The following is a 16,970-nucleotide window of genomic DNA, read 5'->3' as shown; positions in this document are numbered from 1 at the left end:
TTCCTTGTACTCTTTACATGTGCCCTCTTTCAGGTTGCCTCCTCTTTTACTCAAAGGAACCTCACTTCACTCATTCAAAACTGACTACTGTTTGAAGTTCTTCAGCCACAGCTGGCAACTAAGGCATCTAGCAATGTAATGCTTTGAAGTTGTTCTGTGAACACAGGCAGCCAAAGATGCTTCTGCCATGAAAATGAGGAGACCTCATTCTTGCCTCCCTCTGTTCTTGTTTCTTCCTCCTTTATCTCCTGTGTGATTCTGCTACTTCTCTGGCATCAGCTCCAGTGCTTTATCAGATCCTTAGCTGAGACAGCCCAACTCATTAACCAACCAGATAACTATCTGGTATGGTTATAAGGAGGTGGAAGGGCAATTTGTTTCCTGGGTTAACTCAGTGCAAGAAGTTCAGAAAAGCAAGCTATCTCCTTGGTTCAACCAATCTCAAGGGAACACGCCCCTACATCCTATCTCACACACTGATATATCAGATATTAGATCTGAAGGTTGCACAATTACTGGTCTCTGACGTGCTATGTATATTTCTAATGCTAATGCTACTGTACACTGAAAGGCGAAAAATACTAGGAAACACAGATCTAGTTAAAAGTCTGGTCTGCAAACCACCTGGCTGAGATAATGACTTACAGCTGATCCACAGAAACATAAAGAATTGGAGAAAAACATAAAAGCCATGTTTGATACAAGTATTTGAAGAGCAGAAAAATTCTGAAGATTGAGTAGTTTCTAATATGGAGAAATTTCGAAACACGTGGGTTAAACCATCTTAAAATTATTTTAAAAGAATTAGTGTAGATCCATCAATATCTGTTGACTTTGTTGTTGATTCTTCTTTAAGCCTGACCTTACCTGTGTTTTCATGGTTCACAATACGAGCATGATAGAAACCATGCAAGAGCATCCATAAAATACTTTCTTTCTGGTGATATCCTGCCACAGTATCAATCACAGCACTCAAGTTCATCAGAGGCAGTCTGCCTTGAGAAATTAAATACACTTTCGTGAATGTGGCCTTCTCTATATTGTTCTGCAAATGCAATTAAAGCCAATGTTAAATTAAAATGCATTCCTCTTTATAAAAAAAGGGGAAAAATTCTTTGATTATCTAGCAGGCTAATTTTTCTTCAATACAATTATGAAACAGAAGAATGTACATATTACTTTAATTTTATATGCTTCTAAATAGTCCACCAAAGTGCAACTCAGTACTGTTTGACTGTTTTCATACTACTTTAAATTTTACATTCCCCTTCAAATTGAAATGAGCCAGCTTGACAGTTCTGGAGACTCACATCTTCTTGCAAGACAGAGTCAACTGCAGTGACAAAAAGGGTTTTCTAAATGGTGTTTTCCAGTGTGGAAATAAGACCTCAAAGATATAAGGAAATGACAGTTCAGTTTCTCTGACCTGTTTAAATGCATGATTCTCTAGCGAATCTGCCAGTAAACAGAACAACATGGTTTTATGTCATGGGTGTTTGTTTGTAACAACCTGATCTGAAACCATCAAGTCCTTCCATGCAGGTAATTTCCTTAGCATTTCAGCTGCTAAAAATTCCACTGCTGATTGATTCCACTGGTGAGCAAGAAGCTGACAGCTTTTCTATTCCATTGTCATCCCTAGCCATCTTGTCCACCAGGAAACATTCTGAGTGTGAATGCAAACTTAGCACATTAAGTCAAGAATGGAAGGTTGTTCAGCCAAAGTATTTCACGTTTTTAACTGAAGCAAGGATCCACCAGTTCAAGCACAGCTAGTCACTGGGCTGCATTTATGGTGGTTATATTAACCAAAGAGGACTATGGTCTGCCATTTGCATCACTGGCCTTGGCTTCAGAGGATCTAACACCATTCCTGTTCTGCTAGGAGAGCCCTGTCTGACCTTGACCGAGTTACTTAAACTCTCCAGTTCAAAGCTCCCAGGTCAAATCAGTAGTATTTCAGTTCCCTTGAGAAAGCTTTGGATATGGGCTCTTGCCGCTTTTGCTTCTCTGCTGCCTGAAAATTAGAGCCGGAACGCTCTTACTTGCATGGCAGATAAAACAGTGCTCTCAATGAGCTAAAACATGCTGGTGACAAGAAAAACGTTAAGGCATGCTTCTTTCACATGATTTGGTGATAAAAGACCAGGAGTAAAACAGCATTACCTTAGAGATCTGGAAAATGTGATCAATCTCTGAATCAGCCATTTCTGAGATACATTTTGCTACATCAATATACATCTCCAGTTCACCTCTCTGGAAATAGAAAAGTAAATGCATATTTAGATGTATACTTCAAGGTTTCTTCATCATTAAATTGGTAAGTCCAGGAACTTCCTTAGTGATCATGATAAATATTTAATCTAGTCTCTAGCCTCATTTTATTTATTCTATTTTAGAAAGTCTGTATTTGTTGGGGACTTCAATGTACTTAATTATTAAGGAATAATGGTATCTGAAACTTTCAAAGAATTTGTTTTCTTTTCAATAGAAAAGTGCCCTTCCTTGGAGATATTTTCTGTAGCTAGATAGTTTCTTTAAATCATTGTGAGAAGCTTAATCCTCTGTGGGGAAAATACCCAAACCCTTCTGATTGTTCTCTGCTTCTGTTTTAATAACATTTATTTCAGTACTAATACTGTATTTTTCCATTACCAAATCATTTATGAGGGAAAAGTGCACATTAAATTGGTTTCACAACTTAGTCATATTGTAAAGAATATCCGAAAGTAACTTAAATTGAAATTATGCAGGCATCTTAACTACTATCACTAAAAATTTCACATCTACTTCATGTTTCAAATCTGATGGGTCAGTGCAAAAAGATGGGACTTACCATCAGTTAAAAATATCCAGTTACAATATTCATACACCTCATACTTAGTCCTTACCTGAACCTCATTTGGTAGAAGCTCAAATATTTTCTCCACAGCCTGGCACAGAAAGCTCCAGCAGTACTGGGCAGGGTTTGGAAGTTTCATTGCCTGCATGAGCCCCTGTAAAACACACTGGCAAATTTCTGGGTTTTTGGTGCGGTTCTTCACTTCGAATTGTTGTATCACAGACACTTCTGTAAAAGACTGTAGTTTGTCTTCTGCAACATGTTTCATCCACAGAGGCAGGGACATAAAAAGGTATTTCTGGGTTTTCATCTGAAAAGCAAAAACTTCTGCTTAGTTTCAGGTTCTAGCTCTTCACTGACCTTCAAGTATTGTTATAAAGGATTAATTTATAAAAAAGTGGCTCAAACACCACTTAAAAAAAGCACTCAAAGTCATAAATACTTCTCAATTCTTCTTCCCTCTTTTGACGAATTGCTTGAATTAAGAAGAGTTCAAACTTGTCAACATTCTATTTTCCTTAAAAATTGAGGAACTTTCTTTTTATGAACCCTAGATATCATGTCTCTGTACTGGCAGGACAATTGTGATTTCCCTATATGGTGCCCACTGCATTCCTACATAAAGCATACTGACTAACTAGACAGCCAAGGACAGAAGTATGGTACTCCTAGCACCATTAATATTGCTACCTAGTGAGGAAGAACAAATAATTACCTTGAAGGATCCAAAGCTCACACACTCTGTGGCTGAGCTTATTTTGTGACGTCAAATCCCCACTGCAGTGAGAAACTGGTGTTCAGAAATAAAATCTTTCTTTTTTTGGTACCTTATCAATTATGTATCTTAAAATTGCCATCAAGTGTTTGCATATCTGTGAAGATGAATGAATTAAAAACCACAAGACAAAAATACCCCTTAAAGAACTGGAAAAGATCACAGAAATCCACATTGGATTTTATGGGAATTGTCATGAACGTGTTCCTCAATTTGTATAAACTGACAGAACTGCACAGTCAAGTGAACATGTTCCTCAATTTGTATAAACTGACAGAACTGCACAGTCAAGTGCACTGTGGGATTCAGGGAGTTTTATATACTGTATCATGGAGTCCATGTTGTACCTCTGTAAGAACTGCACTGTAGTGGAGGATAAGCCCAAATTTGATTATAATATAGGTTAGTCTATTGACTATCTACAGAATTAAGGCAAGGCTTTCAAGAAGTAACACATTTTACTAGATGAAGAGACACTGCTAGAAGAAGCAGGCAAGCTTTTGGACAGATACATTGGACTTTTTTCTAAGACTATCAGCTGGTATAGTAAAAGATACTTTTTTTCTCCCTACATGCCATGCCTTCCTACATCTCTAGGTTGTCAGAGCTATAGCATGAAACGAGGGAGAGGAAAAAGATCTTAAGCAATCTAAGTAAAACCAATGTAGCAGATCTTAAGTTTGCCTTGAATTTCAAGGCGCCAGAACAGCCTTTCTCTCACTATAAATATTCACTAAACAATATTTCTGCGGGATTCTGAACCCAGTAATCCTTTTCTGGTGAGACATCCTAAACATCATCACTGAGGAATCCTATAGGAAAGAAAGAGGTGCTGAGGTCCCACAGATTTTCTGACATACGTACACTGAGACTGTAGACAAGGGGAGGTGCCACCCACATCCCCAAAAGGATTGCTGCATTTTGAGATGACTGGGCCTGTGTCACAGCCAGTTGAAGACAGAGATGTTTTACCTCATCGCCTAAAGCAGAAGAAAACAGACAGAAGTTATGAAGAAGTTATTACCACTTTAAATTTGTTCTCAACTCATAAAATAAAGGAGTGTTATTGTTCTACTAGAGCGCTACATTAAAATTTGCTTTTCTAGAGCTGCTGCTTAAAGCTTTTAAGCACATACATGTTTGAAGTCTCCTCATCCCATTCATGCACTTTCAGCAAGAAATCTCAGGATTTGTCCAAGTTCATTTCAATTCACTCAAGAATAAAAATGTGGGAATGGTAAGAAAAGTAAGAATTAAAAAAGTCCTTGCCAAATAAAGAGAAAATTAAATCTACAGAAGGAGAAATGAGACAATATTCCTTCCTGCTAAATGTAGGAGTAATTAGCATTTGTTCACATTTCTACTCTTCCATGTTCATATAATATGTCACAGAACAGAGGTTATTCACTGTTACTGCTGTGGATGCTTGGTTGCAGCATTCTCCAGGTTAACACATGGGAAGACCTTACTGTGCATAGAGGTTATGATGGCTATGGAATCCTTATTGGTTTCCCTTTAAAATCCCCTTAATGACTGGTACAGCCTGTTTCTTAATAGAATAACTCGTCATAAATATGTGGAAGAGGTACTTTGAGCAATGGCATGGCTTCCATACAGTTCATGATTGCTACAGCAACATAAAGACAAACAATTTTAAGTATACTAGCATCTGACCCATTAGACAGAAGATACATTACTGTTAAATGTCAGCATAAACCTTAAATAGGTGCTTTGCAAGTTAAAAAGTTCTTTCAGTAATGAAAGTGGCAATCTATATAACATGACTTTATACAGTTCACTAATATTAGTGCATGAACAAAGCAAAGATTTAAGAATCTAGTATCAGGCTCTTCAAAATAAAGTATCTTATATGAGAAGTTAAGTCATCTGCAGAACTTGGAAAGGGTGAAATTGTAACAAGATACTTTGGTAAACAATCAAAAAATTCTCTCTCACTAGCTTAGACTGCTAAGACACAGATTATGGTTTGCCTATGACTGTTCACTTCAGAGCACTACTGAATAACAAACAGGTACTACTTCAATTACATTATATGGTTTCTGCTCAGCAACAACTGCAATAAACCTTGTAAGATGGGAAAGCAATCTGTTATCTTCAGTATGTTTACAGATGAATAAATCTTCACAGTAGAATTTGTGAAACATTTAAGGTTCATAAAAACAATCATGAATTCTCAGACATGGATAACAGTGACCTGGGGAATCCGAGAGAACTGAGTACATACTCTAATTTTCATAAAAATATTCATGATATAGCTGTTCCAGAAAAAGCATGTTAAGAGTGCCAGGTCGAGAGACATGATTCTCCTCCTGTACTCTGCTCTCATGAGACCCCACCGGGAGTACTACGTCCAGCTCTGGGGCCTCCCAACATAAGAAGGACATGGGCCTGCTCGAGTGGATTCAGAGCAGGGCCACAAAGATGATCAGGGGTCTGGAGCACCTCCCCTATGAGGACAGGCTGAGACAGTTGGGGTTGTTCAGCCTGGAGAAGAGAAGGCTCCGGGGAGACCTTATAGTGGCCTTCCAGTACCTAAAGGGGGTCTACAGGGAAGATGGGGAGGGACTCTTTCATCACGGAGTGTAATGATAGGATGAGGGGTAATGGCTTTAAACTGAAAGAGGGTAGTTTTAGATTAGATATTAGGAAGAAATTCTCTACTGTGAAGGTGGTGAGGCACTGGAACAGGTTGCCCAGAGAGGGTGTGGATGCCCCATCCCTGGAAGTGTACAAGGCCAGGCTGGATGGGGCTTTGAGCAACCTGGTCTAGTGGAAAGTATGCCTGCCCATAGCAGGGGAGTTGGAACTAGATGATCTTTAAAGTCCCTTCCAACCCAAACCACTCTGATTCTGTAACTATTAGGTCATAATACAACTGTTCTGCATTATACTTTCTAGCACAACATGACTATTGCTCATTAGCACACAGCAAGACCTATTTCTGCATGTAAATATAATCTAGAGAAGGGTGTGCAACTTCCACAACACTACAGAGGGACAGTCAAGAGAAATTATGTATAAAAATGTAGACTGTGATGCTGTCTGAAGTCAATAAAACTTAGCCACAAAACTGATGTACTGTTTCCTCTGGAATTCCCCTGACTGACAAAAGTAATACTCCTAAATGAAAAACAGGAATAAAAAAATCCCCCATACATTTAACAAGTTTCAGCTATTCATAAGGTTGCATGCCAATTTGCATCAGCAGAGCTCAGTATAGGAAATTCTTTCACTTATTCTTACAAAAGACTTTAAAATCAATTGCAAGAATACCAAGTGAAACAGAAATTGCAGCTCAAGTATAAGCAAAAATGTTTAATACGTAGCCAAAATCCTTCTGTATCTAGCAAGTAGTTGTTCCTCATAGGACATTAATTACTTACATTTTTAGTGCTTATACAAGCACTCTGTATAAGTAAAATAAACACCAGAAAGAAATAAGAACAACCTTCCGTATTCTGGGCTGTACAGCACAGCGATTTAAATGCAACAGCACTTGCCCAACCCAGTTGTAAAAGAATCTGCAAGGCCAGTAATAACGGTTACATATATCAGGAGAAACAAAACTCAGTGGAATCAAACAAGGGAACACAGAACTTCGCACAGTAGTTTGCTGGGTTTTCTTAAGGAAATGAGTTTGAAACTCAGACACTTATACCAACCAAAAAAAATACCGACAGATATCCTGAGTAGAAAAATATTATACAAGCTGTTCAACACAATACTTCAGGATCAAAGCTACTCTACAGCACGAATTAAAATGCTCTTAGAAGCACTGACAAAATCAGGATCATCATAGAAAAAGGGATATGCTTTTCTCTGTCACCCAGTGTAATTTAGTAGAAAGTGTATTTCAGACTAGTGATAGCTAGATTAACTATGGAACAGTTCAAACTTGTGATAAAGCTGCCTGCAGCCTCTGACACAGGCATTGGACCAGCATTTAGTGGATACTGAAAATAAGATACAATTAGTTGACTTTCATGATGGGCTCTTCTTACTGTAAGTAGTTCAAATGAAAAATTTGGTCCAATTTCACCAGTGGTTTAGGTAACTTCCAATACTCCTCCCAACTTCTCAGCTCTGATCTTCTCTAGTTTTTTATTGAGTTAAAACAAACTGTGTCCACACGGTGATCACAAATATATGCTTGCAAACATTAAAAAGTTGGTCTTGAAAGCATAGTAAACACTTCAATCCCTGCAATAACTTCAAGCCCTGAAGTGGGCTCTAAAGTTTTTGAAAGCTGTGTTAGTAAAGAAGTTCTGTGACAAGTACAAAAGACTTAATAGAAAACTATTAACCTTACCAAAGTTTAGCCTCATCAAAGGAGAAAGAATGGATGCCCAGTTTACAGGTGGATACTGATGGCTTTCTCCAACTAATGCAATGGGTGCCAGTGCTATTTTCACCAGCTCAGCTGGGACAGATTCAGGGCCTGTAACAGAAGATTCAATCAGAGTCTGAGTTTTATACACACACATTTGGCTAAACAGCTCAGGAAAAAAATATGAACGCTGCACTGAAGACCAATCTGTAGGGAAGAACTGAAAAGCATTATAGAATTACTGTTATTTCTTTTTGTATCTGAGAATTAGCTATCTCTTGTTTGTAACCAACAGTTGTATTTTTAACATTAATGTCCTATCAAAAAAGGCTTTTTGTTACTGATAAATAGAAGCTTTCAAGTTCCTTCTCCTTGAACCAATTTATGACTTAATTACAGATATTCATCTAGTAGGGTAGTATTTTTGCATTTGTTAGTAGGAGAACAGCGAAGTTTTCTGACACTGTTCTTCTTCCCCATCCTGTAGGTACAGGCCACAAAAATTGTCAGACAGGTGCTAACCTTTGATACATACTGTGTTCCTTAAACACAGGGAGTTAAGTCAGTGAAAGTCCTCCTGGAGGCAAGGCATGGGCAATTTTTACCTCCACTGAAAGCAAAGCCTGCTTCATAGAACAGCAGTGAGCTCACTTTGCTCCACAGAGGAATAATCTCCTTTGCTTTATCTTCCTCAAGACTGTACTCCAAGGCATTTCTCTTTTACTAGCACTTGTTATGTAAGAGCGTACTTTCTTCAGGTTCCTTTGTATTTATCACACATTGCAGTAACCCATTTGAACACTGCTCTGTTACAGAAAATCTTAACCTGGGATCACTGAAATAAGGGGCAGCATAAAGTTTGTCTGATTATGGAGTATTCCTGAGGATACATGCTAACACTTAAAGTGATTTGACTTTCATTCCCACGGGGAAGATATATCATCTCACAGACACACAGGGAAGGGGGAAGGTTTAAAAAGTCATAAAAATTCAGTGGAGAAAACTAAAGCCCTAACTACACAATTCTTTTTGAGTGTTATTAATTTCTTGTTTATAGATTAAAAATCCCACACTAGTGAATTTCAAATTAGTATTTAGAAAAGTTCTCTTAGCAAATAAAAGCAGGTTATTAAGGTCACCTTTTATAGTCATAACAAATTTCCCAGAGGGATACTGTAGTTTGATCCCTTCTTACCTTTCTTTCCACTTTCAATGGCAAAGTCAATCGCTGCCCTGATAAAGCTGGTTTCAGGCAAGTAGCTAAAATCTGGAGGAACTGTGAAGATGAAAGGACTGTTTATATACTAAAACATGCCAGCAGAAATTATAACCTCCAGCTCCCATATAAATTCAAAGGCCAAACTGAGCTATGTTTGAGCTAACTAATTCTGTAGATGACTCAAAGCATTTAGACCACAAGATAACTGATAGATGTATTTGCTTTTCCACTTCTAAGGCAAGCTAAACATTCGTGTTGGTGAGAGGTGCCAGGTCTAAAAAAACAAATTCATTGACCAACTGAAAAGCCAGGGATAAGAACTTTCTTAAAATGCATCAGTCACTGCAAGTCAGGCTTTAAAAGTGTATTGGGTTTGTGTGCCAAGGTTTTGGTAGCGGGGGACAAGGGGGTGACAGGGGCAGCTTCTGTGAGAAGCTGCTAGAAGCTTCCCCTATGTCTGATACAGCCAATGCCAGCCAGCACCAAGATGGACCCACCGCTGGCCATGGCCAAGCCAATCAGCAACAGTGGTAGAGCCTCTGGGATAACATATTTAAGAAGGAAAAAAAAAAAGTTGCTGCGACACAGAACTGCCTCCCGTGGGACGGACCCCACACTGGAGCAGGAGAAGAGTGATGAGTCCTCCCCCTGAGGAGGAAGGAGCGGCAGAGACAACGTGCGATGAACTGACCCCAACCCCCATTCCCTGTCCCCCTGTGCTGCTGGGGTGGGGTGGGAGGTAGGTAGAGAATCCGGGAGTGAAGTTGTGCCCGGGAAGAGGGAGGGGTTAGGGGAAGGTGTTTTAAGATTTGGGTTTATTTCTCATTACCCTACTCTGGTTGATTGGCAATAAATTAAGTTAATTTTTCCCAAGTTGATTCTGTTTTGCCCGTGACGTAATTGGTGAGTGATCTCTCCCTGTCCTTATCTCGACCCATGAGCCTTTTGTTATATTTTCTCTCCCTTGTCCAGCTGAGGGGGGGGAGTGATAGAGTGGCTGCATGGTGCTTAGTTGCTGGCTGGGGTTAAACCACAACAAGAAGGGAGAGCTTCAAAAGCTTAGTAAGCTTAATACAACAGAGACATTCCACATCTATCTAACCTCAGGCACAAGTGCCAAGATTATACAAAAGTAGAAACTCCAAGAATCTTTTTTTCTGTGATGAGGAAGTTTATCTACACTTCATATTTATTATTGGTTCCCAACTTGGTTCACACTGAAGTGAACAGCTTCCACTTCATTAGTTCCCTTCTATTATTGGTATTTCATCAATGGTGTAATCCTGCCTTTATTTTACCAACGATATTGAAACAACATCAGAAGGTAATGATATATCGACAGAATATGAATTTCTGTGCTGTTACACTGAAAGGGCACAGAACACTAGTTTTTGACTTCAGCTAACCAGAGAAGATCTGTTCTAGAAAAACACTTTTCAAAAGTCATGTTGCTCTTGTTATCAATCAGTTTTTAAGTGTTGGCTATTTTATACAGTGGGAAGTGCTAAAACAAAGAGTAGATTAATCAGTTATCAGGGCATGGAGTGGATAATGTAGATGTCAAACACATGTGCCATATGCAGTGTAAAACTTCTTTACAATTTATTCTATAAAAGAATAAAGACAAAAGCAATATACAAGTTTGACCAGAAAAACTTAGAACCTTACTTTGATACTGCAAGCAAAAGCAGATGGGGGGATCCTATGCAGCACACTGATTCCTGCTTCATGTTCCAACCTTTAGATCTGGCACACAGGACCATGAGGTCTCCAATTCAAAGGCTGTCATGTCATTTAATAGGGCTGCAACGTCTAGCCTGTATTGTCTAATGTGTTTGTTGCTGCCTTTTTAGTTAGGTGCTACTTCTATATGTTCTTTAAGCAGCAATAATAAAGCATCTTACCGGATGCCCTGTTTTGGGTAGAAGACAAACAGGACATATGAAGGCGTCCCAAAAGTCCGGCTGCATTTGTCTGAAGGCCAACCTGCCCTGAAAAACTGATTATCTGTTGAGACAATAAACCACTAGTTAGACAATTTTCCCTGCATTGTCTCACTTAGGCTGGACACAGACATTACGCAGTTTCTTTAAACAGATTTGGCCTGTTTGTGCAAGGTGTCATGGTTCCCTAGCGCATTATCCAAAGCAGGGAACAGAGGCTACATTCTTACCTGTGTAAGGGTTCTGATGACTTCATTCAGCTTACTTTGAAACTGAGAGGACTGAATGCTCTCAGATTTCAGCTGCCAAAGGAAAAAAAATGATGTGAATTTTATAAGGCAACAAAAGAAACAAAAAAACAGAGAACACGTACTGAAAAGACAGATTACATCTGCACACATGCCTTTTTGTGGGAGAGTGGAGGACAAAAAGAGAAAGCCTACGTGGCTGTAAACTTTTCCCCAATAGCACTGCACATGGGCCATATGAAGGGAAAATGGAACAAACCCCATGTTACACGTTGTAATTTCATCCCGCCTGGTTCATATCCAACATGACTCACTATTGCATAAATGGGATGCCCTGGTATATATATAACCACTGCTGTAAGGACGCAGAGGATGTCATTCCATCTTGCCTTCTAGCCAAATTTCTAGAAGCGATAAAGGTACCATTTGCTTTCATGTTCTCACCTCTATCATGCCTCCTTCAGAGCCCACCAGTGCAACCAGCCCACTGACAGCAGCCAGACGGTGCATTGTTGGAGAACCCTGGAAGTGTAATTCAGGATCAGTGAGTCAATGCCGTCACACATCACTCCTGTATGACAAACCACATGTTTCTTCCGACTTAAAAACCATGACCGCTATCACTTGTACAGCTCTCATCCCAACAACCTTTTCAGGTCAGACTCCAGCATGCTGGATCATTACTCATCCCTCTCTTGGTGAATGAAAGCTTTAAATGGAGCTTCCCCTGCCTCACCCCCAATCTGAAATCATCATGCATTTCTCCCTGACAAATCACTTTCTTCTAGCATGCTGTATTCCACAAAATATACCAGTGCAATTCAACTCTGAAACACTGTTTCTTTAATGATACTTACCTTCAGCTGCAATCTTAATATGCAAGTTTACAGTTTGATTTCAAACACACAATTTTACTTACAATGAGATAAATTAAAATTATTATAACAACCGAGGCACTATAATCACCATTCTGTTAGTCTAATTTTGATAAGGAGCACCTAATTTCACAAGGCATTTAATAACCTAGATTTTATCCTTGGATATTGTTCCAATTAGTAAAGATGTCCAAATTAGGATGTCATTGAGATAAGCATTTCCCATAAATCATCCAAGCAGAAAAGAAACTTTTTTTTTTCCTTTAGCAAACAGCTCGAAGACATATTTTTGTTTCCAAATGTCAATCAAACAGCATGTTCAGATAGTTCTAACTTTTCCTAGCATCGCTCCTGCAGAAGCAAGGAAAATTATGTCCCTACGATTCATTTAAAATCCCTCCCTCCTCCCCCCCCTGCAAAAAACAGGATATGAATTCAAACTCCTTTACCTCTGCAAGCACAATTTTTAACCAGGTTGGCATTAGTCTGTTACTCAGGTCTTCGGCTTTCCCATGACCACAAGCTGACAATCCATGTACTATTGCGCCTAGAGCTAAAGCAAAACCGTGGGTCTGTAAGGTGAAAGAGACACATTAAAAAACAGATCTTCCAAAGGATTCTGTATTCTTTTTATTATTTATTATTGAAACATTACTTAAATATTTATTATTTCCCAATAATTACAGGTAATGTCTTTGTCTAAAATACTGGATGCTTTCTTATTTCAAGTATTTTCTCATGTCAATTGGCATAGGATTTTCTGAGATTAAATACTGATCTTTGGCACATAGATTGCTCTGGAGCCTTTATTTTAGAGCAGACTTGAAGCAGATACGAAGATAAAATACTTAGCAAAAGTAGTTTGTTTTGACTTCCTATTTTCCAGCTAAACATTCTAAACAGTTGATTACTGTAAAAGCAGGCTTTGATTCAAAATGGTTGCCTTTTTAATTTTTTTCCCCCTTTTTTTCTGGCAAGCATGTAATAAAAAAAGGACATGCACTGAAATATGGAAATTATTTTTGGCATTTTTAGAGGGTAACCCAAGGATGCTAGGGGTGAAACAGACACTTGGAGGAAGCTGTGGCTGTGGTTATGATGCACTGCCTGGAGGCTAAGGGAAAGCAAAAATTCAGAAGAGCACAGTAGATGTATTTTCCTACCAATTAAAAGAATCTAAAGAAACATGTTATAAAAGAGACAAAAATTGGCAACATGCAGGGACTAAAGACATGAAGAACTCAAAAGTACCAACTTCCCTTCTAAATGCAATCAAACATATAAAATCTGTTTTTGTTTTACTGTCTGGTAATTGCTATACAGCCGTAGACAGAGCATCAATGGATCAAGTGGTAGTCTTGGTAATTGCACGGTATGCAAAACATGCTCAATGTTAGTTAATGCTGAAAGTAGATCAATATCATTTTCTTGAAGTTACAGTCTGGGTAAAGCAGTATCCAATATTAAATAGGTAAGAGAAAAACAGAACTGAAGCAAAGCCTAAACACTGAATTATGACCTGCTGATTATTTTCCACTAAGGTCCGTAGCTTATTCATGGCCTCCTCAGCCTCAGCTGCTTCTATGATTCCAACACTGAAAGCAGAGACACAGGAACAGGCCACAGAATAGGCAAGTACCTGAAAAAAATTATTTAATTCTGTTAGCCAGTGTTCGATAAAATTCACTGTAGTGATGTGCACATGGAGCAATGTGCCAGCACGATAAAAAAGCCATGACATTTTCAATTTATACTTTCAGATGTTTATTCCCTCTCTGAAAGATTCTTCATTGATGCTAAATTAAACAAACACAGCTAAAGCTTGGAAGTGCTTCTGGTTTTATGTAGGTCAAACTCCTGATCTTCCACACAAATGTAGCTATTCTTCTTAACATAAGTATCTGATCATTATTTATGTGAGCTTACACAGCATGCTATGATCCCATCAGGGCTACAAGCAGGTCCACAAGGCCAGAAGAGGAGCATGTAGTAGAACTGTCTCTCCTACACACAGTGCATGACACAAGCCTCATGCAGAAGGATTCACAAGTGACACTGATTTTCTGTTCTTCAGTCTTAGAGCTGGAGAATAAGGAAATGGAAGTCTGAACTTGCAACAAGGTAACTGTGCCAACTGTTTAACCTCCTTCCTACCAAAGCTAAACCACAGAACAACACATGGCTTTAAGGTAAGTAGAGAGCACCTATCTACTGTGCAGGACTGACAACAATTTGACTTCCAGCAAGTAATGCTCACATTGTACCTCTTGTTGCAGCAGGCCAAAGTTACCTCTCATGTACAGGATTATATCCCAGCCATTTATGGCTCTGAAAGAGCCTCTTGTGCGTCTCATAAATATCATAGTATTCATCCTAGGGTGCTGGCCAAATTTTATTCATGTAATTATCTGTACAATTCCTTACAGAGATTTTAATTTAAAAGAGTAGATTTTGCTTCTCATCCCAAAGCATCTCATGATGTTAAACAGCTGCTGCCTTCCGTCTCAGAAGTTGCTGTATTTAACCCAGTTTAAGTTCAGTAAAGCACTTTGAGATCTCTGGGGAGAGATAAATAATTTCATAGCTGTAAGTCATTTTAATGCATGAACTATAAACTGCAAAAGGCTAATCCCCAGCACATATGCACTGCCAAAAAAACCCTGAACTCCATTAAAGAAGGCCTTTAATAAAGAGCTTTCAGAGCAGTACCCAGAGGGTAAAGAGAATAATACTACCAATCTCTGCTAACTCCCTTTAAAAAACCAGAGGATTATGCAACTCAGCTGTTCAGCTGCTGCAGGTTTACATACATCAGGTATAGGGTTGGTTTTTTTGTGCAAAACACCTGCTTATTCAGATTCTTCTTTTCTGTTGTAAAGTCCTCCAATTTCATCAGTTTTCATTCTCAAGTTTTACCTCATAGGTTATAGACTTAGTGCATGGGCCATGTCAAAACTTGCAGGACATATCTTGGCAAAATAAATTGAAATGCATGCTCAAACTTAGCGGAGGTCAGTTTAAAACTTCAAAACATAGTTATAATGAGAACAGCAAACAGGGCCATAGCAGCATTCACAAGTGCAAGATTCACATTAGCTAGTGACAGCAGCTTTCAAAGAAGTAAACAGAAGGCATATTGAAGGAGGAAGTATTAGCATTAAGATTGTCTCCAAGAGTAACTTGCTGTCTGCTTTCTAGTAGATCAGATGAGCAGTAAACAAGTATATGAGACCCATATCCACAGTTACTCAGGACCTAACTTTCAAGAATTTAATTTGAGGTTAAGGAATTAAAGAAGCACTTCAAAGAATTATGTCTGTTATCTTTTCAGGCAGTTTCTTAATGTTTGTGCAGCATTACAGGTTACTCTATTATTATTATTATTGTTTTCTGCAGATATAGACCCATACATTGTGAAAGAAATAACAGAAACCAAGCATTCCATACTACAGATACAAAGCTTCAGTAAAAAGTCTATAGTTATTAAAGGGAGGCAAGAAAGTAAAAGGAAGATTTAATATCTGCAATAAAATAGGTCATACCTCCTGGACCCATCTGCTTTGGTCCTCACTGCTGTCCAGGTATTTACAGAGTTTTTGAAACGAAGCGGAAACATGCACTCGCGATTCTGTTTGGCTACTGTGACTCATAAGTGAAAGAACAAGTCCTACTCCCAAAATACATCCAGTGCTTAAAGAGAAGACAAAAGAAAATTATTAAGTATGCTTTGGCTGCTCTGAACTCTCTTTTCACCCCAACAAGGGTTGCTGAGAAAAAAAGACCTCTTTGGCCTTGCCTGACGACTAGCCCTGTGGATAATTACTTACCACAGTCAATTTTACAAATGGTTTTTATTTCACACATCAGTGATGCTTTTTAGGAGACACAGGATTAAAGAAGAGCATAAGAAGAAAACTTGTGTTAAAAATAATAAATCCTACACATACAGCCTCATTATTAGTTCTGCCCCTGAAGAACCAATAGCTCCATCAACAAGCACATCAACTAATATGATAGAAGTATGGATCTAAACTTCTGTATCTGATTTATACCGATATCCCAAACTCTGATAGCCCAGTTAAACATACTAATTACAGGTCCACTGGCTGTATTAGGGTCTGTTGCTCTCAGACTCCTCCAAGAGGTGTTCCAGTTTGCAAAAATAATGAAATTCATTTCAGAATGTGAGTGTCACGTATACATTCTAACCCATATGTACTAATATATGCATATGCAACCATGGACCAGCTTCAACAGGGCAGACATATCCAGTACAACTAACAGTCTGATGCTGAGGATACTTAAAATTGCAACAGGAAGTTGCAACAGCTTCAAAGTACATAACTTAATAGGGCAGCTGGCACGAACAGCTTCACAGTCTCTGCCTCTTTCACATTTGACCAGAAATTCCATTCTGGACCAAAGAACTCTTACTAAATTCAGCACCTATGCTCCCACAACAAGTTTCAGTTTCCACAGGTCATCGGTCATAATATGGAAAAGTTTTGTCAGAAAATTCCCAAGCAGTTCTGGCTGCCATCATGAGATACTAAAAGCATAGCAGATACTCACTGCTCTGAAGGTAATCTCTCACTGGCACACATAGCTTAAAGAAGCAGGTCTTATGAAGACTTTGTCCACCTCAAGCATCTCCCTGAGCGTGCCAATGACAGACACTGCATGTAGCGAGCAGTCAAATGTGGCTAGGATCTTAGGCATT

General features: G+C 38.8%; 1 protein-coding gene across 6 annotated transcripts in view; it reads right to left on the bottom strand.

The window, feature by feature from the left end:
* The window catches only part of FOCAD (focadhesin), a 134,655-nt gene that overhangs the window by 12,949 nt on the left and 104,736 nt on the right, over nt 1-16,970 (bottom strand). For 5 of the 6 annotated variants that reach the window (XM_075021756.1, XM_075021755.1, XM_075021760.1 and 2 more), the window contains 12 exons: nt 15,793-15,940; nt 13,770-13,889; nt 12,700-12,822; nt 11,820-11,897; nt 11,358-11,429; nt 11,089-11,191; nt 9,161-9,241; nt 7,948-8,076; nt 4,482-4,597; nt 2,892-3,152; nt 2,167-2,256; nt 868-1,045 (listed from right to left, as the gene is read on the bottom strand). In XM_075021756.1, the coding sequence (XP_074877857.1) occupies nt 868-1,045; nt 2,167-2,256; nt 2,892-3,152; nt 4,482-4,597; nt 7,948-8,076; nt 9,161-9,241; nt 11,089-11,191; nt 11,358-11,429; nt 11,820-11,897; nt 12,700-12,822; nt 13,770-13,889; nt 15,793-15,940 (1,499 nt within the window). The remainder of the gene's footprint in view (nt 1-867; nt 1,046-2,166; nt 2,257-2,891; nt 3,153-4,481; nt 4,598-7,947; nt 8,077-9,160; nt 9,242-11,088; nt 11,192-11,357; nt 11,430-11,819; nt 11,898-12,699; nt 12,823-13,769; nt 13,890-15,792; nt 15,941-16,970) is intronic. The other variant, XM_075021759.1, reaches the window with a different exon arrangement.

Source organism: Buteo buteo, chromosome Z (genome assembly GCF_964188355.1).
Source record: "Buteo buteo chromosome Z, bButBut1.hap1.1, whole genome shotgun sequence".
Classification (NCBI taxonomy): Eukaryota; Metazoa; Chordata; class Aves; order Accipitriformes; family Accipitridae; genus Buteo; species Buteo buteo.
This window is presented reverse-complemented; position numbering and strand designations above follow the sequence as displayed.